A 27,459-nucleotide genomic window follows, 5' to 3' on the forward strand; every position below is an offset into this window, starting at 1 on the left:
GTGTGATTTGACTATTTTACCCCTTTTCATAGTTGTGTTATGGTATCGTTGGGGTGTGGGGGTGATTGGCATGGTTTCTGATGCATTTTGGTACCATTTATGCGATATTGTGGTTTTTGATGTCTTTGAAAACCTTATTTTGGACTTATATAGATATTTTTTGATCTGTGCGATGGATGGCCGAACGGACTGCACCAGTAGCTTTGAAATATCAATTTTAGGTTAGGTATATCTTTGGTATTTGTCCCGGTGCACCCGAGCTTATCTCGACCTATTGGTCGAAAAGTTGAAAAATTGAAAATATGAGTGTGGGACCCACATTTGGTCAAAACAACCTCGGATAGAAACTTTGACTTTGCCAGTAGATAAAAAAATATCGAGTTTAGGGTGGTAACTGTTTGATGTGATTTTACGGATTTTAAATCTCATTTCAACCCTCAATTTGGAAATTTGTGATTTCGGGTTTCGGGGGTCAACTTTGTAAAAATGATATTTTTTTGAAAATCTGACTTCTCCAATGCGTTCGAAACATCGAATTTAGTGTGGTTTCATAGTTCGTATGTATATTTCGGACTCCAAACGAATCTCAGGCACCCCATCAAAGTCCGTATTGACTTTAAAAAAACCCAACTTTTTAGCAAAAGCTGTGCAGAAAAATCTGCAATAATAAATAGCCATTTTTGGCCTATTTTGCTCATTTTTCATCTTGCCTCTTGAAATTTAAACCCTAAAATAGTGTGGGGATTTTAAAATGAAGCTTGTGGGAGCTTAGATAGCTAGATTAACATCTATTTCTTGATTTTATTACGGATTTAAGGTAAAATTCACCTTTTTCTTTGTAATTTCTTGATTAATTTCTCAAAAGCCTAAAAATCTTAGGGCTTGATTTTAAACCCAAATTTCACTCCTTTTTACTTAAATAATATTTTTATCTTATAATTATTAGTTTTTCATCAATTTAACCTTCAAAACAACTCTAGTTCTTGATTTTAACCCGGATTACAAATATTTTATTCGGTAAAGCTTAAAAATAACTTTTATTTGATTTGAACCTCATTTTAAACTCGATTTGAATTGGATTTTCAACTGTAAATTCCTAAAATATGGGAATCACGTTTTGAAATAAAGTTACAATTTTGCCCTTCTCTTTTGAAAATCTATTTTAGGGATCTGTTTTTACCCCAAATCAAAAGTAGTCAATATGAGTGTCGTTGGTTTTGTTTTGATGAGTAGATTTCGTATTTTATGTTTTTAGTGGAGTTTGGGATCACTAATAAAAAGTAAGGTCGCAAGTTCAAAGTGTAGCGAACCAATTTCAGCTTTCAAGGTAGTTTATAGCTTAACTCTTTCAGACTGGGATAGGTAGAAAATGATGCTACAAAATGCATGTGAAGGGTGGAAACTAATCATGAAAAATATCTATCTATGTATTGTGCCCGTGTAGGGGCCTATATGTGATGTAATTATCAAAATTAAGATATTATGTGATATGTGTGACCGTGTGGGGTCCTATGTGATATTGATAGCCTTAAATACATGTGAATAATTATATTGTGTTGTTAAAATGCTTAATGCGGTACCATTGATGTATTGTGATTATATTCGTACTTTATCGGCATATGAGATATGTGGAAATTCATGGATGAAACAAAAATAATGAGTGAATATTGGCTCACGTGGTTGTGGAAATGTATCATTGTGGTTGGTTGTGGAAATATATCATGTGGTTGATTGTGGAAATACTCATTGTGATTTATTGTGAGAATTACATCTTCATATCGTACTCATTCATGAAACATTGGTACCGCCATGGCAACATATAAGAAACACTGGCAACACCTGATAACACCTTTCGAGGGATGTGCCAGAAAGAAGATATGATAATATGGATTGTATACGGGTTGACGAACCCCCATGGGTCCTGCATTGAGAGGATTGCCTCCATAGGTGTATACGGGGGCTGTGCGACGATCCCGGAGGTTGTGCGATGATCTCGTGCATCATCATCATCATATACATTGCACTTACTTTATTGTATTTATATTGTGTTGTATTGCCATATTGACTTGCCATTTATGTGATTGTCTTATCTTCTTTTACTTGTACTTGATGATCTTGTATATGCATATTCCCTCTTGTTCTACTTATATATGGTATAATGCATACTTGTGTTCTATCTTGTTCTAATGTTACAATAAATGAGATGTATTAGAACTATTAGTACAAACGGTGTGGGCTACCGTTGTGAGATATTTTCTGATTACAGGTGACGTGCCCTTATTTTATATTTTGTATGTTTTATTTATTACTTTGCTTAGTCTGCATATGATACCTACTGAGTACAAGTGGACCATGCTTATGCTTACTAAGCCTTTTTGGTACAGGTCCTAGCTCGAGTGCGCCTCAGTTTGCTTAACTCAGGCGATTGTTAAAGCTTCCAAGGTAGCGGTTGGACATTCATGCGTTTGAAGTTCACCTCTTCCTTTCTATAGTAATTATGTATTTATTATTATTCGGAGATAAACATTATTCCTTTATGGTTATTTTTTTGATGTATTTGACTTTTGGATTGTATTTGTAGTTCTTATACTATTTGACACCTGATTTTGGACATGATTGATATTTTGGATAAGTTCTTTCCACATTGTTATGATTACTTGTATGGTTTGGCTTCATTCTAGAAGTCTTACCTTGGGTATTTTGTCTTTTCTTTTTCCTTTTTGTATCTGTTTGGGTGATATGCTTACTTGTCAAGGTGCCCCGCGACAAGTGCCATAATGACCCTTGTTTTGGGGTCTTAACAGAATCACATAAATCAAAACACAATATGGTAGTCTCAACTCTTATTCATGGAGCGTAACTTGTCGACTAAGTCTTGCCTCTAAGGCAAAAGTTATAGAATATCTCATAATTCAAGACACGATGTGGTAGTGTCAAATTTTTCCCATGGGGCATATCTTGCTTTTTGAAAGTCCTTGGGCAAATTTGTGCCTCTAAGACAAGAGTAATAGAGCATCTCATAAATCAAGACATAGTGTGGTAGTGTCAACTTTTATCCATGGGGCATAAGTTTTTTGAAAGTCCTTATTTATAAACATTTCATAAATCAAGACACAATGTGATGGTGCCAAATCTTTCCCATAGAGCGTAACTTCTTGTTTAAAAGTCCTTGGGCAAAGTCTTTCCTCTAAGGAAAGAGTTATAGAGCATCTCATAAATCAAAACATAATGTGATAGTGTCAACTTTTACCCATGGGGTGTAACATGTTGTTTGAAAGTCTTTGGGTTAAGTCTTGCCTCTAAGGCAAGAGTTATAGAGTATCTCATAAATCAAAACACAATGTGGTAATGTCAAAAGCACAACTTGTTGCTTGAAAGCCCTTGGTCTAAGTCTTGCCTCTAAGGGAAGAATTATAAAGTATCTCATAAATCAATACACAGTGTGGTGGTGTCAACTCTTACCCATGGGACATAACTTGTTGTTTGATAGTCCTTGGGCTGAGTCGTACCTCTAAGACAAGAGTTATAAAAAATTTCATAAGTAAAGAACACAATGTGTTAGTGTTGACTCTTGCCCAGTGTACGTAACTTGTCTGAAAATTCTTGAAAAAAGTTGTGCCCCTAAGGCAAGAGTTGTAGAACATCTCATAAATGAAGACATAACGTAGTAGTGTCAACTCTTGCTTGTGGGGCATAATTTGTTGTTTAAAAGTCTTTGAGCTAAGTCTTGCCTCTAAGACGAGTTGCAGAACATCTCATAAATGGCGATATAACGTGGTAGTGTCAATTCTTGCCCGTGGGCCATAATTTATTATTTGAAAGTTCTTGAGCTAAGTTTCGCCTCTAAACAAGAGTTATAGAATATCTCATAAATGAAAACATAACGTGGTATAGTCAACTCTTGCCCATGGGACATAATTTGTTGTTTGAAAGTCCTTGGGTGCCTCTAAGGTAAGAGTTATTGAATATCTCATAAATCAAAACACAATGTAACTCTTGCCCATGAAACGTAACTTCTTATTTGAAAGTCATAAGTCTTGCCTCTACAACGTGGTAGTATCAACTTTTGCTCATGGGGTGTAACTTGATTAGAAGAAATTGAAGAAAAGAAAAACAAATAATAAAAATTGAAAAAAAAAAAAAAGAAGTAAAGAAAAGTATTTAAAAAATCAAAGAAAATAAAAAAGAAAAATAAAGAAAATATAGAAGCTGGGGGGAGAAAACAAAAAAATAAAGGTTGAGAGAAGATTACAAAAAGAGAGAGAAAGAAAATAAAGATTGAAAAAAATTAAAAAAAGAAAAAAAAAGAGAAAAAAAAAAAATCAAAGAAAAAAAAAATGGAGAAAAAAAAAAGAGTTGAGAGGAGAAAAAGAAAAAAAAAAACAGGGTTAGAGAGAAACTAAAAAGCAAAAAAAATTAAGTAAAATAAAAGAAGGAATTTTTTTTATTTAAATTGAAGTTGAGAGGAGAAAAGGAAAAAAAAAAATAAGGATTGAGAAAAACTAAAAAAAAAAAAAAAAAAAAAAAAAGAGACAGAGAAAAGAAAATACAAAAATTAAAGTAAAAGAAAAAAAAGTAAAACATAAAAGTTAAAAGATAAATAAGTATATAGTTGTTTAGAAATATTTGAGATATTGCAGGACAAATAAATAATTATGTTATATAAAAAAATAAAAAAAATAAAAAAGCTAATTTTATAAGACCATTCTTATAAAGACAAAAAAACAATGTCACCCTTATAAGAATTATTTATATAGTTTATCAGTGAAGGAAAGGAATGCAACCTGTCATTTTTTATGTAAATTATTTAGCCGAGTGACTACTTTTGATAAGAAACAAACCGAGAGATATTTTTTGATTTAAAAAAATGAATTATATTTTATGTAAAAATTTAACTCAATGAAAATTTTGCATAATTTTCTCAGAAAAAAAATAAAAAGAAGTGGGAGGGGGGCTCTGGGTTCACTGAATAACCATGTCTTGGTTAAGTAAGTTGAATAGGTATTTCAAGGATTTCCTTCGCAAACTCAGGGATAAGGCTCTTCTATTTATGGATGAAAGAGAAGAAGATAAACCGAAATCAGAACTTCTTTTACATCATGCTTTTGGAACCCCTCAAATAATTTATAAATGTAAACTTGAAAGAAATCTTGTACTGATGTCAAGTTGTGCCTGCAGTTGTTCGGGCACATCTTAAGATTCATTGCCTCGCCCTGGCCAAAAACTACAATGAAGAAGTAAATCAAGGATAGAAAGAAAAAAGAACTTGCAAAACATTTTTTATTTTAGTCATCGCAAGTGTTTTTCTTTTGGAAATATTTCATCTCGACAAAACGTAATCAATGTACTTTTGACTTGTAATTGAATCTGTTAGAATTGTTAACAATGAGATTTATCCATAACTACCTTAGAAGTAAGATGATTAGTCATTGGTCATATAACTTTAACTATTAACTGCAAGGCACAAATGTCCAGCTGCTTGTCAAAAGGCAAATTAGAAAGTAACAATGTTGCATTATGTTAAACACTAAATATATTTTAGCAGCAACGGCAATTCTCCAGCAGCTAGTGCAAAGCTAAAAAACAATGAGATGCCTGATCAATGCTAAGAAAAAATGAATTCAAACACTCAATTCTACAAGGAAGAATTCACTGAACGTGTCAATGGCAACATCACACATCACAGCAGATCCAAGATACTCATCACATGTGAAGCAAGGGTCCAAGTAGTTGTCACACAATTTCCGTAGAACTATATTTAACCCAAGGAATGCATGTTTACAAGATTCATAGGAGGCAAAAGTTGATATCCAGCTCTTCAAAGATAATTTCGGGCAGTCTCCTCATACACTATACCCTTAACAGCTCCAACAAAAATTAGCCGATGAAGGTGTATGTATGCCTAACCCATTAAAAGTTCTCCACGCCTTAGTAGCAATTCGTCATTGACAAGAATTATGCATCACTCTAGCATTGCCTTGAGGTTAAACAAATTTCTTTCATCAACCAAACAATAGAGATAGCCACACCAAATTATACTCAGTCCCCCTACCTCAGATAGGGTTCAACACAAGATCACCAAAAGGAAACTTGTGCAAACTTCGTCACCCATGTCTTCATGAAACTTCAGCAGCAATTGCAGGTATTATCCCATACTGTACTAGTTAATATTGCAATCACTTAAAAACTGATTCTCCTGGTTTAGGAACTTCCGCCAGGAAACTGAATAATCGCGGATGCCCAACTCAAGCCAAGGTTTCATGTTACCATTATAATGCAGTACTCTCGCATTCTTCACAGCTTCAACATCCACTCCATATTTATGACCCAGTCCTGATAATACCCACTTATCATCAAGAGAGTAAATTTCACCCTGAAAAGTAAGCAAGCTTGCACGCAATGCAACAGACTCTTCTGAATTCATCTGCAATTTGAATAAAAATGTGACGATGTAAGTCAATATAAAAATAGCACATACATAAACAGAGACAAAAAAAAAATGGACATCCTATACACAATCTAACGTGAGATTCCACACCAAGAATCTTGTCCATTACTCATCTCTGTTGTTTGGTTGATGAAAGAAAATACCTAGCATAGCCCCACTACCCACGAACCGCCCCCTGTTTTACACAACCAATTGGTCACATTAACTTGCAGTAGACATTTTTTTTGTCAAAAACTTGCAGTAGAATTTAATAACCCATAGTTGGGGCTTCAACGGTTAAACCATGGACTCTAAAAAGTCCACGCCAAAATGAAAAGAATTGGAGTCCCAAAAGATGGGACGTCTTTATTTAGGTGGGTGGCAGAGCCCACATGCCCACAAAAAACAATCATGTCAATTACGTAGAGAGAACAATAATGAATGTACTAGTATTTTCTCACCTTTTTATGCTTCTCATACTTCGTGGTGCTGGAATGGGTTAAGCCCCAACCACCAAAAATCTACTCCAAAACAAAATAAATGTAGGCTCAAAGGACATTACTTCATTATTTAGGCAGGTAGCAGCTCACATACATGGTGCATGAAACAATCTTGAATATCTGTATTGGGAGAGCAATAATGAACGCAAGTAGTATTTTTCCTTTTTTTTTTTTTTTTTTTCTATTTTGGTCTCTTAGCGCATGCAAACAACCTTTTTCTTTGTCCCCTTTTGTATTGGGTAATATAACATTCATATTAAAAGTCAACATAATTACCCACAATGAGTATACGCAATACTTTTGTGAAGCTCAAGGAAATAATTATTGTGCTACTTTGGTACATCAGTCACAGTTTGACTCGTGAAAATAACTTTACCCATAAAATAACTCTACCCTTTACCCACATATATTTCCATTTTCAAGCTTCATTCAAATTCAAAGCAAGTCTTCTAAAACTTGTTCAAGTTTAGCTCATTTCTTTTTCTTTAAAATTAAAAAAAAATCCCAAATTAGTAACTATTGAATAATGGGCTTGCCACTCTACCCTTCTCCAATTAAATATTAGGTGTAGGTCACCAGCAGGACTCAAACTCATGGAATACGCCCTTCCACACGCCCTATGTTGTACTACATTTGCCACTGGTTATAAAATGGCTAGGCAAGCCTGCTGGCATGGCATGGCATTGAGTGGTCGTTTGGTAGGGTGTATAAGAATGACAAAAGTAACAGTAAAAGTAAAACAATCTGTTTACTTTATTATGGGCCCCACGAATTTGAAACCTGGCGGACCCTTCTCCCTCAATCTTCTTTCTTTCACCACTAGAGGTCAATCCTCCATGTTTGGTCCCCTACCGGCCATATTCTTACAAGAAAAATAGCACACTACACTCGTACCTTATCTTCCTCTAAATATTAACTCCCAGCAGCTCCAATTTTCATACATACAAAAGGAAAAAAATCAGAGACCATTAAAACAAAAGTGAACTAAGTAAATCAGATAAGCCACTGCGTTCCTCCCAGGAGATCGTCATAAACCAACTCTTTTCAAACTGTAACCAAGTATTTTCTCTTGTTGAAGCTCTATATGGGAAGGATATAGCTTTCTTTTCGTTTTGCCCTTTTTAAAATTAATAGTTTTTTCATGTATTTATTTTGTAATTTCATTGTTCAAATAAAAGGGTGAAAACTGAATGGACAAAGGTGCAAAATAGAAATCCTAAACAAATTCTATTGAAATCGGAAGAGATTTTTGTGTTAAAGAGGATTTTATTTTTATTTTTTGAGAAGGTAACAATTTAAAGAGGATTTTGTTAATGAAAAGAAAAATAAGAGTACCACCCATTGGGATTTGCAGAAGAATGGAGGAGAAGAAGATTGAGGAAGAAAGCATTTGACAGGTTTCAAATTCATGGGACCCACAAATAAAGTTAACAAAGCATTTGCCAGGTTTCAAATTCATGGGATCCACAAATAAAGTTAACAATTTTTTACTTTTACTGTTATTTTTAGGGCTAAGGATCAAAATGATCATCTTTTCATATATATCAAGGACTATTTTGATAGGGTGGTATATATAAAGGACCACAATACTTCAACCCCCATACCATCAAGGACTATTTTGGTCACTTTCGATATAAGAATAGTGTTTAATAGGGTGTATTAGTAATGCCGACATTAATTATGCTGAGATTATTTATTATGCACTGTTTGGTTTGATGTACTAAAAATAACATGCATCGAATAATTTCTAAAAAAGATATTTGTTTACAAAACTAACCTCCACAAATACGGTGGATAAGTTGTGGAAAAAGTTTTCAGGGGCAATTGTATCTTTAACCATGCTAATACATGCATTAAAGACGCTTGCATCGCTAATACCATGATTTGTCATGTATTAGTTATAGCATAATACCAATGAGAGTGTATAACTAATGTTCAGGATAACTAATGTTCAGGCTGAGAAAGTGTACCAAATAAGATATTAGTAATACACAAAGATAGTGCATGCATTATTTTTTCTAATGCATCTTACCAAATGACCCTTGAGTGTATTGCCAACTCATACTGTGTCTTATATTTGAGATAAATATAAAGTTGGGAATGTTGTCTCATAAGCCAAGTGTGCACTTACTGTAGCCTTATCTTGTATATCAAATAAAATTATGTCCCAACAAACGTCGACTTTGTGCAAGGGTAAGTGAAGGAAGTTGATTGTTGCACAGGCAAATAAAGATTGACCATGAAGGGAAGGCCACCTTGGTTTTTAGCCATGAAGTATGTGTTGTGAATGTCTTGAGAAGAAAACTTTTTATTGTTGTTGAAAAAGGAAATGTCTACATTTGGCCCAAGAAATGATCTTTGGATTCATCAGAGGATCTTTTAAGTTGGCTAGAATCTGTTACTTGAATGAAACTAAATCTTGTATGTCATTCGTATGATTCCCTCAATTTAAGACATAGCCAGAAATTGTGGGATTGAAGTATGTTGTGAGGGAGAAAATCCATCTTGAGAAATCACATGCATATCACTTGGAGGATCTCATATGTATGTCATTCATATGATGCCCTCAATTGTTCCTACGACATATGCAAACATAGCCCTCACAACAAACTTCAATCCATAGTGCAGTGTTACCCAAGATTGCACATCTAGGCCATTGAACCCTTGCTAGTAAGACTGAACCCTAAGTCATGCTCATAAGTCAACACAAGAAGCTCTTACGAGTGGTGCCTCGCATAGTTAATCAGTACAGAGGTCTTTATCTTTGCATAGATAGCCTGCAACGCATAGACGTTCCATATGACAAGCGTTCAGAACATGTTGGGTGTCCATATTAATGCTGAGGATAAGTGTAGCCCATAAAGTTTCCTAACTTCTTTGGATACCTTAGACGTTTCTTTGAGTAGCCCTGGTAGGCCCTTAAGGATGCCCCTCAAGGTAGTGCACAAGGTGCACTTCCCAACAAATGCATGTGGAGAGTGGAGAACCTATAAAAGTATCACCACTGGCCCCCTAATATTATGCTTTGAAAAGCAAACCCCAAATGATCTTTAGATGACATGTTCTAGCCCAACTGTCATAAGGAGTGTTTCTCTCTGCCCCAACCTCCAACCAAGGTGTCATTTGTTCCTACAGATTCATCTTAACTTTGTTTACGCCTTAATAAAAGCTTCCCATAAATGTAAAGGGGGATATGCCTTCAAAAGTTTCAACTAATTAAATCTATAGTAACTTCAACAAATATTAAGTCACATTATGAGAAAATTCTTTTTTATTGTTAAATCACATTATGAGAAACTATCAACCAGGAACGAGGTAGGTTTTCCATAGAACTTGATTTGGATCACCAAGGCACCGAAAAAGTTGTGTTTTTTCATAGCAAAGAATTTGAGAAACGAGAAGATCACTTTGGATTTTTATGGGTAAGAGCTCAGGTGTAGATGTTGACCATCTCCTTCTACATTGTCGAGTAGCTTCGACGTCATGAGGGGAAAAGCTGAGATGGGTTGGAATATATTGGCTGATACCAAGCACTATAAAAAGGGTGATGTTAAGCTGGAAGTGTGGAAGATGCAGGAATCGAAGTGGTGCTCCACTAGAACTTTTGAAGGTTCATCTACCACTATCCACAATAGGTAGTGGGAAATGATCAATGGTACCATTTTATCACACAAGAGTCCGGAGGCAAGCCTCCACTTCATCCAAGCCGCACCAATGTGATGTATATTTTGGGGCAAGTATAATAGAAAATTAGAAATCACTTTTACTAACCAAAATTTGATTTGTCATGTTGTGGTATTATTTCACAGTAGAAATAGTGCAATAAAACAATAACATGCTAATTCTCAAACCGTATTAACCTCAACAAATGAAAATAAAGAAAGAAGGAAATATTTTACTTGCCTTTGTCTTACATTTTGCAGGCAAAAGTCGTCGAAAACAACACATTTTGCAGGCAAAAGTCGTCGAAAACAACAAATGCAAGTTCAAAGATAAAGTGCCACTGACCTCTGTTACCAGCTTCACGTATCTTCCGGAAATATCTTGTTCCCTCCACCTCACTAGATCAATAACATTTAATCCAGACATCCAAGCACAAGATGTTTCATCCAATCTCTTGTCAGGAAAAAGATTCTGCAGCTGAATCAGCCTAACAGAGCAGCACTGAACTGCACCATTCACTTTCCCGTCCATATTGATGCTCCATAAGACTGACAAGTCTCTTTGCACAATAATGTCATCATCTAAGACAACGACTTTCTTCAAACTAGCGAATATCTCAGGAAGAAGATAATGGGAATGCGAAAAAACAGATAGGTACTCTGTTGTAGGTGGTCCATCAACCTTGTGGAAGGAGACACGATATTCTTTGGGCAGGGAAAGATGAACTGATGCTGATGCTTTACTGTTTTCCAGTTTATGATCTTCAATATTCAAAACCTCAACTGTGGCCTCCATATACTTGTTCCTCGAGAACCATAACTTCATGGCGTAGTAATTCTGTCTATCTGTTACCACATGAAATACTTGACTCTCACTTTCCTGCATATAGAAGAAAACCCAATCAGAAAAACCGATAAAAGTGTTAACAACAGAAAAATTTTGCAGCTAAAGAAAGAATATACAAACCATACTTTTGAATGTGTTACAGTGGAGTTAATAACGGCAGATGATGCCAGCACATTGCTGGAGAATATAACGAAGTGGTGAAGATCTGGATTCAAATGTCTCTCTGCCAATGACTGATCAATATCAGGTGGAGGGTATCTAAAATACTCTACAGTTAATCGCATTGACAGGCAATGATGACTCTTGGGCATGGTTTGAACGGCTAGTTGGTAGAGGAAGGCACTCTGTCTCATATGGAAAGTAGCCTCATCTTCAGTTAGATCAACTAGTTGTCTGAATTTCTTGTCTACATTACTACAATCTACACGGCATGCCTTTGCTTGAGCAATTACAGCTTCCATCTTAGGTAGCTTCTGATCAGTCCTGGTGAACAAGCAAAAGCATGAATTTTCTGTAAAAGGTTTTCAGGAAATTTATTAACGGAATATAATGAAAAGAAGTCTTCACAGATTTGTTCCACCTACAGGCAAAGGAATAAGTGCAAGACAAGAAACAAGTAGTTGAGATACTTCTATGCTTGATTAAAGCAAGTGAACAAATGCAACAAAATTAAAATTAGACTAGAATGCAGATTAGAAGCAAAGATCAACTACTGGAATAAGAGCTAGGCTAGGTTAAAAGTAATTTGATTCAAAGAGGTCAATGTTTGGGATCTTCGTCAGTTACCACTATCAAATTCAGTCAACGAGTAGATGTTATTTGAAAAGTTTTGATTTGCTAGAACTTGTTCAACAAGACAGTAAGAGAGAGGGAGAGAGATGAGAGAAGAAGGAAAGGAACAATCAAGCCTGAGCAGTGGATACTGAGGAATGTTGAACTCTGCATCTAGTATCGAACAGTTTGCTCCTGATCTATTTGAGCTGAGCTGAGGTTAAGTCTAAAATGCATGAAGGCATAATAGCTAGACACCAATAACCAACCACAAAAGTCAAGATCCTTCCCAAAACATATAAAGCAAACTACACCCATTTCTCAATCTTAATCACAAAACGATAAGATTAAACATTTTGACATGACCATTTAAAAAATAAGATGAAGTCCAAACATTATTTTTGTTGCGTAGTTGCAAGGAAACTATTTGCACATACAGAGGAGGAAGATCTTGGACAGCATTTAAAAAATAAGATGAAGTCCAAACATTTTTTTTGTTGCGGAGTTTCAAGGAAACTATTTGCACATACAGAAGAGGAAGATCTTTGTCCACCGTAGTTACACTAAGCACACGCTCGAAGTCTTGAATGTTTGTCTTCATTTCATGTGACAGCTTGTCAAGAGCCGGAAGCTTCGCGATGCTAGGATAGTATGCCCGAGCCACATACAACAAGTCTTTCATCTTTCTCACAGTCAAATCATTCACTTTTTCCTTATGATTGCGACGCCATAGACAGTAGCTCCCAAATTTTAGCTCACATAATTTCTCACCCTCATCAACGCCTTTGATATTCTTAGTGGCAGCAGGTTTAGCACCAACATCGGCACTCTGTTTTCTATTTACAAAGTCGCCACCATTTGTGCTCTGCTCTTTTTTCATCAAGTCACCAACACCTGTTCCCTGCTCTTTTTTCGTCAAGTCACCAACACCTGTTCCCTGCTCTTTTTTCGTCAAGTCACCAACACCTGTTCCTTGTTCTTTTTTTGTCAAGTCACCAACACCTGTTCCCTGCTCTTTTTTTGTCAAGTCACCAACAACTGTTCCCTGCTCTTTTTTAGTCAAGTCACCAACACCGGTTCCCTGATCTTCTTTCGTCAAGTCACCAACACCTATCCTCTGCTACATATATCAAAGGTTAATCTTATTATTGTATCAAAAGGAGACATAATGAATTAACCAACATGTAGAGATTCATTTTTGTGATGAGAACATGTAAGCTATAAGGTTGCAGAACCACTTACATTTGCTCCTAAGCGCTCTTTGGGCAATCCATCCAACAAATTAGAGCCTGGAAAAGTAATATTGCAAAGAGGAATAGCTTAGAAATCTAAATATATCTAAAGGTTACATTAGCTCTATATACTAAAAAGGAAGGAGACGGGATACATTTAATGAATAGGCTAAACACTCAAGGGTGTGTTTGGTGTGACTGAAAATGTTTTCCATGGAAAACAAGTGAATTTCTCACTAATTTTTTGGTGTTTGTCAAGTAAGAAGAGAATATTGTCTCAAATGCATTTTGTATAATCTAGGCAAATACTATAGGGGTGGTGATGAACGGTAGGATTATGGGGATGGAGGTGGGGTTGTTGGAGTGTGAGGAAGGAGACAATTAATATGGAATGCCTCTTATGGAATTTGATTTTCTCTACTTCCACTAGGGAAGTCATTTCCTCATTTTTAAGGAACTTGTTTCCTAAATGAAATGTGTTCCAAAAAATTTTACTAACCAAACATGGGAAAATTGGAAAGCATTTTTCGCCATAACAAACACACTAATTTTTGCATGAATGTACATATTCATAGAAAATTTGTCCATATCTATAAAAAAAAAAAAACTTGTTTGTATATGTAGCATGCATAGACATAGTTACACATTATAAAGTGAGAGACATGTTCCTCTTCAAAGAATTAAGTTGGAATATCCTACCAACAGTCTTGTTCTCCGCTTCCCCAAGAACAATATTTCCCCCAAAATCCTGAGAAAATGGTGAAGAAAAATCAATCAAATAACTTACATGCAAAGTGAAGACTGAAACTTTGGAGCAAGTATCATATACCCGTTTTAACTATAAAATATAATTTCTTCCTACATCAAGCACAAATGACAAAGACTGCTGAAATTATTGAGAAGCTTCTGACATATGGACTGTCTTAGTTGTTCAATGTTCAAACATTGATAGCTTGTCTCAATAATTTCAGCTATCTTTTTGAAGTTCTCTTTTCCAGTTTCAAAAAGAAGGCTGAAATTATTGAGACAAGCAATGGTCGTTTGAACATTGAACAACTAAGGTAGTCCACATCTCTCAACTCTCAAGCTTCTCAATAATAGATATTTTCAACATAAAGCTTCTCCTTCTTTCTTTCTTTCCCCATTTTTTTCTTTTTTGATAAAGCATAAAGCTTCTCTTCTTTTTTTTCCTTCCCCATCTGATAGCATGGTCAAACTAGTTTTTTTTTAAATAAGCATGGTGTCCAGGATAGCTTGCACGCACTTCAACTAATTCCACAGAATATCTGTCACCTCCCACTAGCATCAAGCAACTCTATCTACGAAAGCTAGGACAGATAGGAAGAATTACCTAGTGTTTTGTTTGTCTCTGCTGGAATTGAGACATCATCATTCTTAACCCACTTCATTGACTAAGGGAATGTACATATAGGAAGAACTTGCAAGACAAAATCTCAAATTCTCAGGTACTACTTGAAAATTTCAGTATTTGCTAGGGAGAAAAAACAAACTAAAGGGGAACTTTGAAATAGAAGGGTGCCTCTCTCTAACGCTTCTCAACCCCAACATTGTTCAAAATCACATCATTATGAAGCAAATATGTGCATCTCTCGTCTTTACATAGATGCTCATGATGTTTCATCTAAACTGCCAACATCTAGAACCCAAGATTTCAGTCACTAACAATAACCAGCGGTAATTAGAAGATTAAATATCTTCAGACCATAACAAGGAGTCAAGTAGTACTAAAAAATGTGATATTGAGAAGCTTTGCTTTTAAAATAAGCTCCAAGTAGAGCTATAAGGTTGGACACCTCCTATATATGCCCCACATCAAAGGGAATGAAAAGGGCATCTTCAAATCTCTTCACAGAGAAAAAAAGGAAAAGAAAAAGGGGGTATCTTCAATCAAACAAATTTCATTTAGTAAAATGATATTCCAATAAAAAGAATCGTGACTGGTTGACTGGTTAGGTTACAATATTAATGCTCTTAGGGGTTTGGTAGAGTGCGCTGAAAATATTAATGCTTGCATTAGCTTTGTGTATTACTAATACTTTGTTTGGTACACTTTTTCATCCTATGAATTACCAATGCTTGCGTTAGTTATACACTCTATTTGGTATTACGGAGTGTATTACTAATGCATAGATATCCATGGTATTAGTAATGCAATGAATTCTAATGCATGCATTAGTATGGTTAAAGTCATAATTGTCCCTCAAAATCTTTTCCACATCCTTTCAACCATATATGTGGAGGATATTTTTGTAAAAAATATTATTTATTTTTTTAGAAATTATGCAATTCATGTTATTTTTAATACATCAAATCAAAGACTACATAAGAAAAAAGAAAGCATAACTTATGTAAGCATAATTAACGCAAGTATTGCTAATACACAATATTTTGCACTAGTCCTCCTATACACCTTACCAAACGACCCATTAGGTCATCGACAGGTTGATTGGTCATGTAAATGGTAGAACACTTGTTCTCCAAAGGAGACATATTAATGTATTTTCAGTCCTTCCAAAACCTTTTTTCTCCAACCAGGATGTGACATGACGTATCTTCCTTTCTCCTGATCTTTCCTTCAACTTATCCTTGTCTTCTTCTTTTCCCTAAATTTTTTTGGATAACCTTGGTGTCAGGGCCAGCTTTTGTGCTTGACTAAATTCATGGGATACCGCCACCTAAGTTGCTCAGACTCTCCAAAAACGTTGCCGCACCCATGTCGAATCCTTCAAAAATACACTATTTTTGGAGAATCCGATACACACCCATAGAAATTTTTGAAGAGTCCGCGAAACATAGCCTGTCACCTCCCACCTTTTTTTTCATTTTTTTCTCATATTCTGACAAATCTATCCAGTTACACCTAAAACTGAAAGATACCACACTAGTAGGGAATAATTTCAGTTCCCTATGAAGTATCATGGAGATTTCAGCATAATTTTTAACTCTATTTCAAGCAGGACTTGGGCACATCTTCCCAAACATGAACTTTTTACTCAATGCATTCTTCACACGTAAATGTATAATTAAGAATAATATTTAACATGTGCTGGAACGAGTATAAACTTGACAAAACCACACAAGTTTTAATCATCGGTTCTTCCCGTGGAATGACAAATGGAATGTGGTGCTACTTAATTCAATGTAAGCTCTAGATCAATAACTACGCGCAAACAGCAAATATATGGAATGGAAAAGGAAAAAAAAATTGGCAGGACAACCAGAGGTGAAGCTTGGGGGTCCTACCCGTCTCATATTAAAAAATAAAAGAGATTCAAACCCTAGGCCAAGAGAGCCGCAAGGCTTAAAAGCTTCATTTCCTGCCACTTCATGGGTTCCCAAGTAGTATTTCTTATATATTTACTGGATTTTTCAATACAAATACAGAATCCATGCAAAAGTTGCTGGTTCCCAGGAACCCCCATCATATACCCTAACTCCACCCTGAAGACCACTTTCTCAAATCACGGAAGTTGCAGTTGAATTGGTATGATAGTGTACAATTGTCATGTTAAGTAGAACTAAATGACAAACTATGAAGCTTTGTTACTAGTTATCATAGAAGGCCTGAAATTAAAGTTATAATATTGAGAAAATTGGAGATATAAGAATAAAAATGGCATGCATCCGTTAAAAAGTTTAATAGCATATATCATGTAGTTTAACATACAAGGATTAGCTCAATACAAGCAGTCAACAATCCTATATCTATAGATCCTAACCTTCTTGATCGTCATCTAGAACCATCCTTCTTCTTCATTAAGTTAATGATAACAACATTTTGTTCTCATGACCATTAAATTACTTTATCAATTGAGGTAACAATGGATATTTGGAAAATCATGGTTTGAGATTTGTTTATTGCTTCTTTTGTTTCAATACATCCAGTATCCTAAAATACTAGGTGATTTCTTCCCATGTATCTTAGCTTTAGTGGATGCTGGTAAGAGGTGGCTGGTATACCGTGGAATTAGTCGAGGTACGCGCAAGTTGGCCCGGACACCACATTTATCAAAAAAAAATATTACATCCAATATCCTGATACAAGTGCCAAGTCAAGGCCTTTCACCCGAAGTCAAGCTAAGGAACTCCAACAATTTCAATCACTGTTTATGCACTTGAAGACATGTGAGAGTGTGATGCATCCGACTAAGGAAGGGTACTTATGGTTTGTGAAGAACTTTGAAAGAACTACTTTCTTACATCTCATGGGAGCCTAAAAGGAGCGGTATTGTGGACTTTTGGCACTCTTCAGTTACACTTAAGAGGCGCCTCTTTTGAGTCTTCATTAAGGGCATTCCAGTCTTTTATTATGTAATAGTATAAATAGACATTTTAGCCTCTATTTTTATTAGACTTTTGATGATATTGAACCTTATTCTTAACTTGTAGTTTTTTAGTCTCTAGTTGGTAGCTTGAATCCGAAATTTGGACCTTAATACATTTGGAGTTGGTTTTTCACTTGTATTGGGTTATTTGGCAAGAAAGGTGTGCCTGAGTAAGTGTGAGTCCTTTGGGTCACCTAAGAGAATGGTTTGAGCTTCCATTAGTGAGGTGTGATTAAAGATTTGATACATCTTCTTTTGTTAATCACATAGTGGAAGTAAGGGTCTCTCTACTATCTTTATGTTCATGCAATTCTTCTTCATCTCCTTCTAGTGTGTTGATTTTCCCTTTGTTTACTTGCTGATTTTTGCATCTTAGTGTCATTTTCATGTGTTTGATAGTCTATAGGCTATCATTTGGTATCAAAGCCTTGTTTAGGGTTGTTCCAACATCCCTAAATCTTGGTTTTAGTGTTCTATTAAGAAAATCTCCACAAAAAGAGTCAAAAATCCGAAAATACAAAAAAAAATGGTGTCTAGTCTTGTGTTGTTATAGATTCGAGCTTAGCATCCTAGATCTACACATTTTTACTTAGTTTTTGAAGTTTCTTGCACTAGATCCTTGCTCTCTAGTGCCTTGTGAGTCTAGATCTACTTTTAGAGTGAAGTTTGGTTGTGTTTGAGCTAAGATCCAACATGGCCATGGAGTTTTGAAGCTTTTTTAGCTAGATCCGAATTTGGCATAGAGATTTAGGCGTGTTTTGTGGCTGATTTTTGGTTGGTTGAGTTTGTTTTAGCCTAAGGAACCTAGATCTACAAAAAATCAGATTTGGAGTTCATTTGCTTGTTGGTCAAACTTGGTCAACACTTGAATATTCATCTTGTTCATCCATCATCTTCATATCTTAGTGAAGAAGAATATTCAAATGTGTTGTTTGATCCAAAAGAGGGAAGAAAGAGAGTGAAAAAGTTGTTAGTCCAAAAGCATATTCAAAGAATATTCCATTCTTCCAAAAGAAGGAGGGGACGAGGAGACAACAAAGTACACTTGCAAGTACGGGGGGACCATTGCATTTCCATTTCCATTTGAGACGTGAAAGGACCCTAATTTGCTTACTTACCCCTCCAAATCCGAAAACTCTTCTTCCCCAAGGTGTTATTCGGCCGAAACAAGGTTTTAAAAAAATTGAAAAATTCGAAAAGTGCCAACCAACCACATAGTGCCACATCATCACTTGTGATCAACCAAAATTCATCTCTAAAATTAGATTTCCTAGTTTCTAATTTTGATTCTAGTTTCTTTTAAGTTAATTCTACCACTAATTAGCAAATTGGTAAGTACCTACTAGGTTGGTAATTAGTCTAGAGTTCGTTTGTTTCGTGTCTTAGGTTTTTATGTGCTTTTCTCGTTTTTAAGTCGTAGTATTTTGTTGGTTCAAGTCCGTGCATCACTTTATTTGAGTCGTTTCAAACAAAGATCGAGTCCGGACCAAAGTTTCTCACCTCTCAAGTAACTTGCCAAGTATTGCCGATTCTCCAACACTTGTGAGGCCAAGTGTGAGGTGAGGTTGAGTGTGAGTGAAGTGAGGCTTTTGAACTAACTTGTTTGCTCGTTTTGTAGGTTGTTTTTTTTTGCTCTTTTTAGGTACATTTGACCATAGAAGCCAAGGGTTGTTCACCCCAACCCTTGGGAAATGATATTATGGGGGCCTTGAAGGCTCACTTTGAGGCCTTTGCCCAGGATATGAAGGGTGAAATGGATACTATGAGAAGAGAATTGAAGAGTGATAATGATGCCTTGAGGAGTGAAATGGTGACTATGAAGGGTGAAATTTCCACTTTTAGTGGAAGACTTGATTGTGTTGAAAGTAGGAGGAACTCACGACCTTCTACTCCTAATCCCTACCATGCATCCTCTAATGTCCAAGCATAACTCTTCCATGACTATAACACCGGAAACCCTCCACCAAATGCTTAACCTTTCAAGAGTTCCACAAAACCAGCCACTAAACTAATCCCAAACCTCTCCTAACCGGACCCTACAAAGGCCACTACATCACCAAATGAACCAAGTCCAACAAGAGGGACTTGGAACTCAAACTCCACCACCAAATCCGAACCAAATACCTCCACAAAATACCACTTACCAAATGCCAAATCCCATGGACCAAAGACCTTACCATCCACCACCTCCAATACCACAAGTTCAAGTACGACATAATCAAAGACCAAACCCACTTCCCCCAAAGGCCTCAAATCCGAAACCCACCCATCCAAATTGAGGATTATGGTAGAGGGGAGCAAGAAGGCTATGAAGTTCCTCACGATGATTATTGGTTTGATGAGAGAGAGAATGGAAGATATGAACAAAGGGGAGCTTATGGTAAATTCCGAGGGCAAGATGCAAGGCATGGGCATGGTGATCAACCAAGAATCCGAGACATTGGCATTAATTCAATCAAGGTTGGCATTCCGATCTTCAAGGGAGAAAGTGATCCCGAGGTGTACTTAGCTTGGGAATCTTCTTGTGAAAAGTTGTTCCAAGTGAATGACTTAACCGAGGAGAAGAAAAGTTGTTATGCCATTGCACACTTTGAAGGATATGCCAACACTTGGTGGGATTACACTAAGAGGTTCGGGAATGTCTTGATTGGTGGCCAACCACCTCCTTGGGAAGAATTGAAAAGAGTAATGAGAGAGAGGTATGTACCGGAACAATATAGACATGAGCTCCTTGCCAAGCTCTACAACTTGAGGCAAGGAAGCAAAAGTGTCATGGCGTACTATGACGAATTTCAGCAACTCATTTTGAAGCTTGATCATAGAGGTGAAGAAGTCATGCATGACATCATTCGTTTCAAAGTGGGGTTGAACAAAGATATCGCTTCTCGAATGACTCTTATTAAGTTTGAAACTGTGGTTAAGGTCTTTCAAGCGGCCTTGGAAATTGAAAAGGAGAACAAAGAAAGGTACAAGCCAAGACCTCAAACACCTAATTCGGGTTGGGTCCATTCCAAAGGTACAAATCAACAAGCTTCGAATTTAGGTAAAGGAAAGGAACCCTCAACTTTTGTCAAGCAATCCGAGGTCAAACAAGTGCCAAGATACCCCACAAGAACCGAAGGTAACAAACTTCCTACTCCTAATTCGAAAGGTCTTCAATGTTTCAAGTGTCAAGGATGGGGTCATCGTGCAAGTGAGTGTGCTACTCGTAGAAATGTGACCCTAAGGGAAGGTAGGTTATATTACCTAGGTGAGGAAATTGGGCTTGAACCCGAGGTTAATAAGGTTGGTTTGCAAGATGGAGAGCCTTGTGATGGTGAACCCGAGGCCACTTGTGATGATTGTGAGGAAGAAGACACTTGTCCACAAGATGGAGAGCGCCAAGTTCCTAATTATGTAGTGAGGAGGGCTATGGTGAGTAAAGCACTTGAAGATCCAAGCCAAAGAGAGAATTTGTTCCACACTAAGTGCTTGATTAAGGGGGGAGTGTGTATTATGGTGATTGATGGTGGAAGTTGCACAAATGTTGCTAGTTCTACAATGGTGGATTTCTTGAAACTCCCAACCACCCCTCATGCTAATCCCTACAAACTACAATGGCTCAATGAATGTGGTGAGTTAAAAGTGACACGACAATGCATGATCAAGTTCAAGGTAGGAAACTATCAAGATGAGATTTGTTGTGATGTCATTCCAATGCAAGCATGCCATTTGTTACTTGGTAGACCATGGCAATATGACAAATCTACCAAGCAAGATGGAAGGTTGAACACTTATTCACTTGTGCATGGTGGGAAGAAGTTCACATTACACCCACTTTCACCCTCTCAAGTGGATGAATTGCATCAAAGGTTAAGAGAGTTGAAAGAAAAGGGAAGCAAAAGGCTAGAACCCGAAAAGAGGCAAAAGGGGGAGGTCTTGGGTTCTACTTCTTCTAAAGGAGAACTTGCTGATTCTAAGGGACAAAAAGGTCAAGGACCCATGGTTATGTTGGCTAGGAGGAAGGATTTGTTCAAAGATCAAGACATGGACACTCCTATGATCCTCCTAGCACATGCTCTTAATACTAACTTTTCTTCTTCTTCTTTTTCTTCTTCTTTTCCCCATTCTATTTCACTTGTTTTGCCGGAGTTTGATGATGTATTTCCTTAAGAATTGCCGCAACGGTTGCCCCCAATACGGGGAATTGAGCACCAAATTGATTTGGTGTCGGGTTCACAACTTCGAAACAAACCAACATATAGGAGCAATCCCACGGACACTAAGGAGCTTAAAAGACAGGTTGAGGAGCTTTTCAACAAAGGCTACATCAAAGAAAGCTTAAGTCCGCATGCTGTCCCGGTGCTTTTGGTACCAAAGAAGGACGAAACTTGGTGCATGTGCGTTGATTGTAGAGCCATCAACAAAATCACTATAAGGTATCGTCATCTTATCCCTAGGCTAGATGATATGTTAGATGAGCTCCATGGTGCTTGTGTCTTTTTCTAAAGTCGATCTTAGGAGTGGCTACCACTAGATTCATATGCAACCCAGTGATGAGTGAAAAAACGCATTCAAGACCAAATTTGGTCTATATGAGTGGTTGGTCATGCCCTTTGGCCTTACCAATGCTCTTAGCACCTTTATGAGGCTAATGAATCATGTGATGAAGCGTTATATAGGAAAGTTTGTGGTTGTCTACTTTGATGATGTGTTGGTATATAGTAAGTCTATTGATGAACATGTGAATCATTTGAGATGTGTGTTTGATGTGCTCCAAAGGGAGAAGTTGTATGCCAACATGGAGAAGTGTTCTTTTGGAGTTGATAAAGTGGTCTTCTTGGGCTTTGTTGTGAGTTCAAGGGGTGTTGAAGTGGACGAATCTAAAATAGACTCTTTACGAAGTTGGCCGACCCCTAAGACTATTGGAGAAATCCGAAGTTTCATGGGTTGACAAGCTTTTATAGGAAGTTTGTCAAGGGTTTTAGCTCCATAGCAGCCCCTTTAACCGAAGTTATTAGAAAGGACCAATCCTTCAAGTGGGGTGAAGAGCAAGCTAAGGCTTTTGAGGCCTTGAAAGCTTTGTTCATTTCGGCTTTCTTGTTGCAATTGCCCAATTTTGATAAAACATTTGAGGTGGAATATGATGCAAGTAAGGTTGGTATTGGGGCTGTTTTGATGCAAGAAGGCAAGCCCGTTGCTTAGTTTAGTGAAAAGCTCAAAGGGGCAACTCTTAATTATTCGACTTATGATTTGGAGTTGTATGCCCTTGTTAGAGCTTTGGCCAATTGGCAACATTATTTATGGCCTAAGGAGTTTGTGATACGAACGGATCATGAAATGTTGAAACACCTTAAAAGCCAAGACAAGTTGAATAGGCGTCATGCTAAGCGGATTGAATTCATCGAGACTTTCTCTTATGTAATTTATTACAAAAGGGGGAAGGAAAATGTGGTAGCTGATGCGTTGTCTAGAAAGCATGTGCTTGTTGCTACTTTGTCTTCGAATTTGAGGGGGTTTGAGAGCTTGAGGACGTTGTATCCCGAGGATCCTATCTTTGCTCCTATTTATAGAGAATGTGAAGAGTGGGGAAGGGATCAATGGCTCAAAGAGAATGGTATTCCTCCTACTCTCGATGTGATGGTTATTTGTTTAAAGGGAGGAGATTGTGCGATCCTTCTAGTTCATGGAGGGAATTGTTTGTGAGAGAGGCACATGATGGAGGCCTCAAGGGCCATTTTGGGGTTGATAAAACCTTCGGTATCTTAGAGGAGCAATTCTATTGGCCAAAAATGCGCAAAGATGTTACTAAGATTTGTGGCCAATGTATGGATTGCTGGAGTGCGAAATCTCGCCTCCTACCTCAAGGATTGTACACCCCACTTCCCACTCCCCTTAGCGTTTGGTTAGATATCTCCATGGACTTTGTTTTGGGGCTGCCAAGGCCTAGAAAGGGTCGAGATAGCATTTTTGTTGTCGTTGATAGATTCTCCAAAATGGCTCACTTCATTCCTTGTGCCAAAACCGAGGATGCCCCTAGTGTAGCTTCTTTATTTGTTGAGCATGTTGTAAAGCTTCATGGGATCCCAAAAACTATAGTGAGTGATAGGGACTCAAAGTTCCTAAGTCTTTTTTGGAGTCCATGTTGGGTAGGCTTGGTACGAAATTGCCTTTCTCAACCTCTTGCCACCCACAAACCGATGGCCAAACCGAAGTAGTAAATAGGACCTTGGGTTCTATGCTACGGACTATGGTTCAAGGTAAAATGACTTCATGGGAGGACCACCTACCTTTGGTGGAATTTGCATACAATAGGGTGGTTCACTCAAGTACTGGAATGACTCCTTTTGAGTGTGTCTATGGCATGAACCCCCTTACCCCTTTAGATTTAACTCCTTTGCCTAGTGAACCTGTGAATAGCTTAGATGGCAACAAAAGAGCCAAGGCAATGAAGAAAATGCATGAGAAGGTGCGGCTAAAGCTTGAAAAGAAGAACCAAGAGGTTGCAAGAAAGGTGAACAAGGGTAGAAGAAGGATTGTGCTTGAACCCGGAGATTGGGTATGGGTACACTTGAGGAAGGAGGCGTTTCCGAATCAAAGGAAGGCCAAGCTTATGCCTCGGGGAGACGGACCCTTCCAAGTGCTTAAAAGGATCAACGACAATGCCTACCAAATTGATCTACCCTCGGATTATCAAGTACATTCCACTTTCAATATTTGTGATCTTTCACCTGTGGACATTCTTGATGTTGATGAAGCCGCAAGTTTGAGGACAAACTCTCTTCAAGATGGAGAGGATGATACAAGTGCCAAGTCAAGGCCTTTCACCCGAAGTCAAGCTAAGGAACTTCAACAATTTCAATCATTGTTTATGCACTTGAAGGCGTGTGAGAGTGTGATGCATCCGACTAAGGGAGGGTACTTGATGGTTTGTGAAGAAGAACTTTGAAAGAACTACTTTCTTACATCTCATGGGTGCCTAAAAGGAGGGGTATTGTGGACTATTGGCACTCTTAAGTTACACTCAAGAGGCGCCTCTTTTGAGGCTTCATTAAGGGCATTACAGTCTTTTATTATGTAATAGTATAAATAGACATTTTAGCCTCTACACTTAACTTGTAGTTTTTTAGTCTCTAGTTGGTAGCTTGAATCCGAAATTTGGACCTTAATACATTTGGAGTTGGTTTTTCACTTGTATTGGGTTATTTGGCAAGAAAGGTGTGCTTGAGGAAGTGTGAGTCCTTTGGGTCACCTAAGAGAGTGGTTTGAGCTTCCATTAGTGAGGTGTGATTGAAGATTTGATACATCTTCTTTTGTTAATCACATAGTGGAAGTAAGGGTCTCTATACTATCTTTATGTTTATGCAATTCTTCTTCTTCATCTCCTCCTAGTGTGTTGATTTTCCCTTTGTTTACTTGCTGATTTTTGCATCTTAATGTCATTTTCGTGTGTTTGATAGTCTATAGGCTATCATATCCTATCTTTCTCAGTTTGATCTTCAGCTATTCATGACCGAGAGTTTTCCAAGCCGAAATACTCTATCTTGCAACACCAAATTTTGTTCATAAAAATAATAGCAGCCAACAATGCTAACAAATATGAGGATTAATTTAATTTGAAAAGGAAGGCAAGGGTAAACCATCAACAATGAAAAAGGTTGTAAAAACACAAATCATAAATTATGCTAATCTATTCACAGCCAAAACCAATTTTAAGGAAAACTTTCCAGCAAAGCACGAGTAGTAAGCTTTATGTATGTCCATTTTCAAGGTAAAGCATCCATTATAGCAAAATTAACCTAGTCAGTAACAGTCCATTCAAATTGCAAAACTTAAATTCTTAACAAACATCATCAAAAAAAGATTTATGAAAAACCTTGGGAAAAGTTGATTCTAGTCTTTGTATTAGGTTATCCACATGTGTTGATTCATCATCCTGCAACAAGATAAAGGAAACCTGTTAGATATATCATGATCGCCTTTTTCTCTGTGCGTGCACACAAAACGCAACACTGAACAAAAATATGTTGCGCCTAGTTGAGACCTATCATTGGGAATTAAGATAGTCCACTTCTTCAACTGACTAAAAATTTCAAAAAAACCAACGATAAAGGCAACTAGTGAGGTTGCTTATAGAGAAGAAAAATTACCTCCGACTGATTCCCAATCTTAGCAGTGCTATGCCGACCGTAGATTTTAAGTCCACCCTGATTCCATCAGGAGTTTCCCATTTTAGAAGATCAATGAGTAGTTATTAAAAAGCAATAGCATTAAAATGCTGCAGGTAAGTTACTTACTGAGGCTGAATTTTGTTCTGATGTTGCATATCCTACAAAAAGTAAATGCCAGATCATGTTAGAGCAAATCCTTCTAACAATGGCTAGAACTAAAAAAAAAAACTGCATGAATCTTTCTTCATCTTTAGAGTTAATGGTCAAAAACACACATTAAGTATACCATATCTTTGAGTTTCATACTTGAACTATTAGGTGTTTGAGTTTCCGAGTTTCCTACCTGAACAATCACCAACTATTTATTAAAACACACCTAAGCTATTAATTGTTTACTTTTCCTACAAAACTCAAACAATTAATAGCTGAGGTGTATTTTGATAAATAGTTCGTGATTGTTCAGGTAGGAAACTCAAACCGTTGATAGTTCAGGTATGAAACTCAAGAAAGTGGAAAACTTTAGGTGTTTTTTTTTTTTTTACTCTCATCTTTATGTTAAGAAGGGCAAAGTTTTTATCCAGAATGTCATGACAAAAGCACGTCTGTTGCTCTCTTATTATATCTCTTATTATTCTTTTATCTTTATATCAATATATCTATATTCGCATTCTCTTTTCAGTATGGCCGAGAGAGGTCAGGTACCATTCTTCGATCTGGGAAGCCAATTAAAGTTACAACAAAATGCTATTATCTAGGTTGACATTTGATAAACTTGAATAAAGGGAAAAAGGATGTAAACTTGAAATTTGGCCAATTTGCATTAGAATAGAAAAGGTTAAAAACAACAATAATGGATCCAATTTACAAATGAACAAAAGTTATTGGCATTTCAATTGCAATTACCGGGAGAGTGGAAACTGTTATGTTGGCCAAGGAGAAAGACCAAAGGCACGAGCAATGAAAGCAAAACGAGACCCAAAACTGCAATTACCAATCCTTTCCATCGTCTCTTAGCCGGTAGTATCCCACCCTTCATCCTTTCCTCCTCTTCTTTGCCTTCTCCACCTTTGCAATTTTTCTCGCGTTTGTCCCAAATCTACACGATACGAGGACAATGTATGTGTCCGGCAGGCTGTTTGTCCGGCAGAGGCCCGGTGGGTGCAGCCGAGATGTAGAGATCGATCTGATACCAAAAAAATAAGTAAAGACGAATAAACAAAACGTAAAGATCTGATGGTCACAAACTATTTTGGTTAGCTTTTGGATTTATCAATATAGTCCCCAACTTTATATAATGTGATGAGAACAGATTTATAACTAATCCCATTTCATTTTTTGCAACTACTTTTACTTGATGTTATAAAACAAATATAATATAGCAAGAATTATGTACAATGTATTAAGGAATCATATCATATTTTAATTAGAGGTTTTGATTCGAATTTTGAAGTTAGCACAATGTATTAAGGAATCATATCATATGAGGCAGTGGATGAAACTACTTTTATTTTAATTAGAGGTTTT

At 36.9% G+C, this 27,459-nt stretch overlaps 1 protein-coding gene across 4 annotated transcripts; it reads right to left on the reverse strand.

Moving 5' to 3' along the window:
• Positions 1-5,407: 5,407 nt before the first annotated feature.
• LOC107845826 (probable galacturonosyltransferase 7) lies at positions 5,408-27,459 on the reverse strand. Of its 4 annotated transcripts, none has more exons than XM_016690317.2 (11): positions 26,839-27,459; positions 26,062-26,093; positions 25,915-25,971; positions 25,641-25,700; positions 14,139-14,187; positions 13,450-13,496; positions 12,738-13,324; positions 11,562-11,919; positions 10,936-11,469; positions 6,889-6,948; positions 5,408-6,424 (listed from the first exon to the last, which is right to left on the reverse strand). In XM_016690317.2, the coding sequence occupies exons 1-11, from the start codon at positions 26,969-26,971 to the stop codon at positions 6,161-6,163; spliced, it is 2,181 nt and encodes a 726-aa protein (XP_016545803.2). In that variant the 5' UTR covers positions 26,972-27,459; the 3' UTR covers positions 5,408-6,160. The 4 variants fall into 4 exon arrangements, with proteins under 4 accessions (XP_016545803.2, XP_016545802.2, XP_047254129.1 ...); XM_016690316.2 differs by having other exon boundaries at positions 12,738-13,327; positions 26,839-27,222; XM_047398173.1 differs by lacking the exon at positions 6,889-6,948 and having other exon boundaries at positions 26,839-27,307.

The sequence above is a fragment of the Capsicum annuum genome, chromosome 10, assembly GCF_002878395.1.
Source record: "Capsicum annuum cultivar UCD-10X-F1 chromosome 10, UCD10Xv1.1, whole genome shotgun sequence".
NCBI lineage: Eukaryota > Viridiplantae > Streptophyta > Magnoliopsida > Solanales > Solanaceae > Capsicum > Capsicum annuum.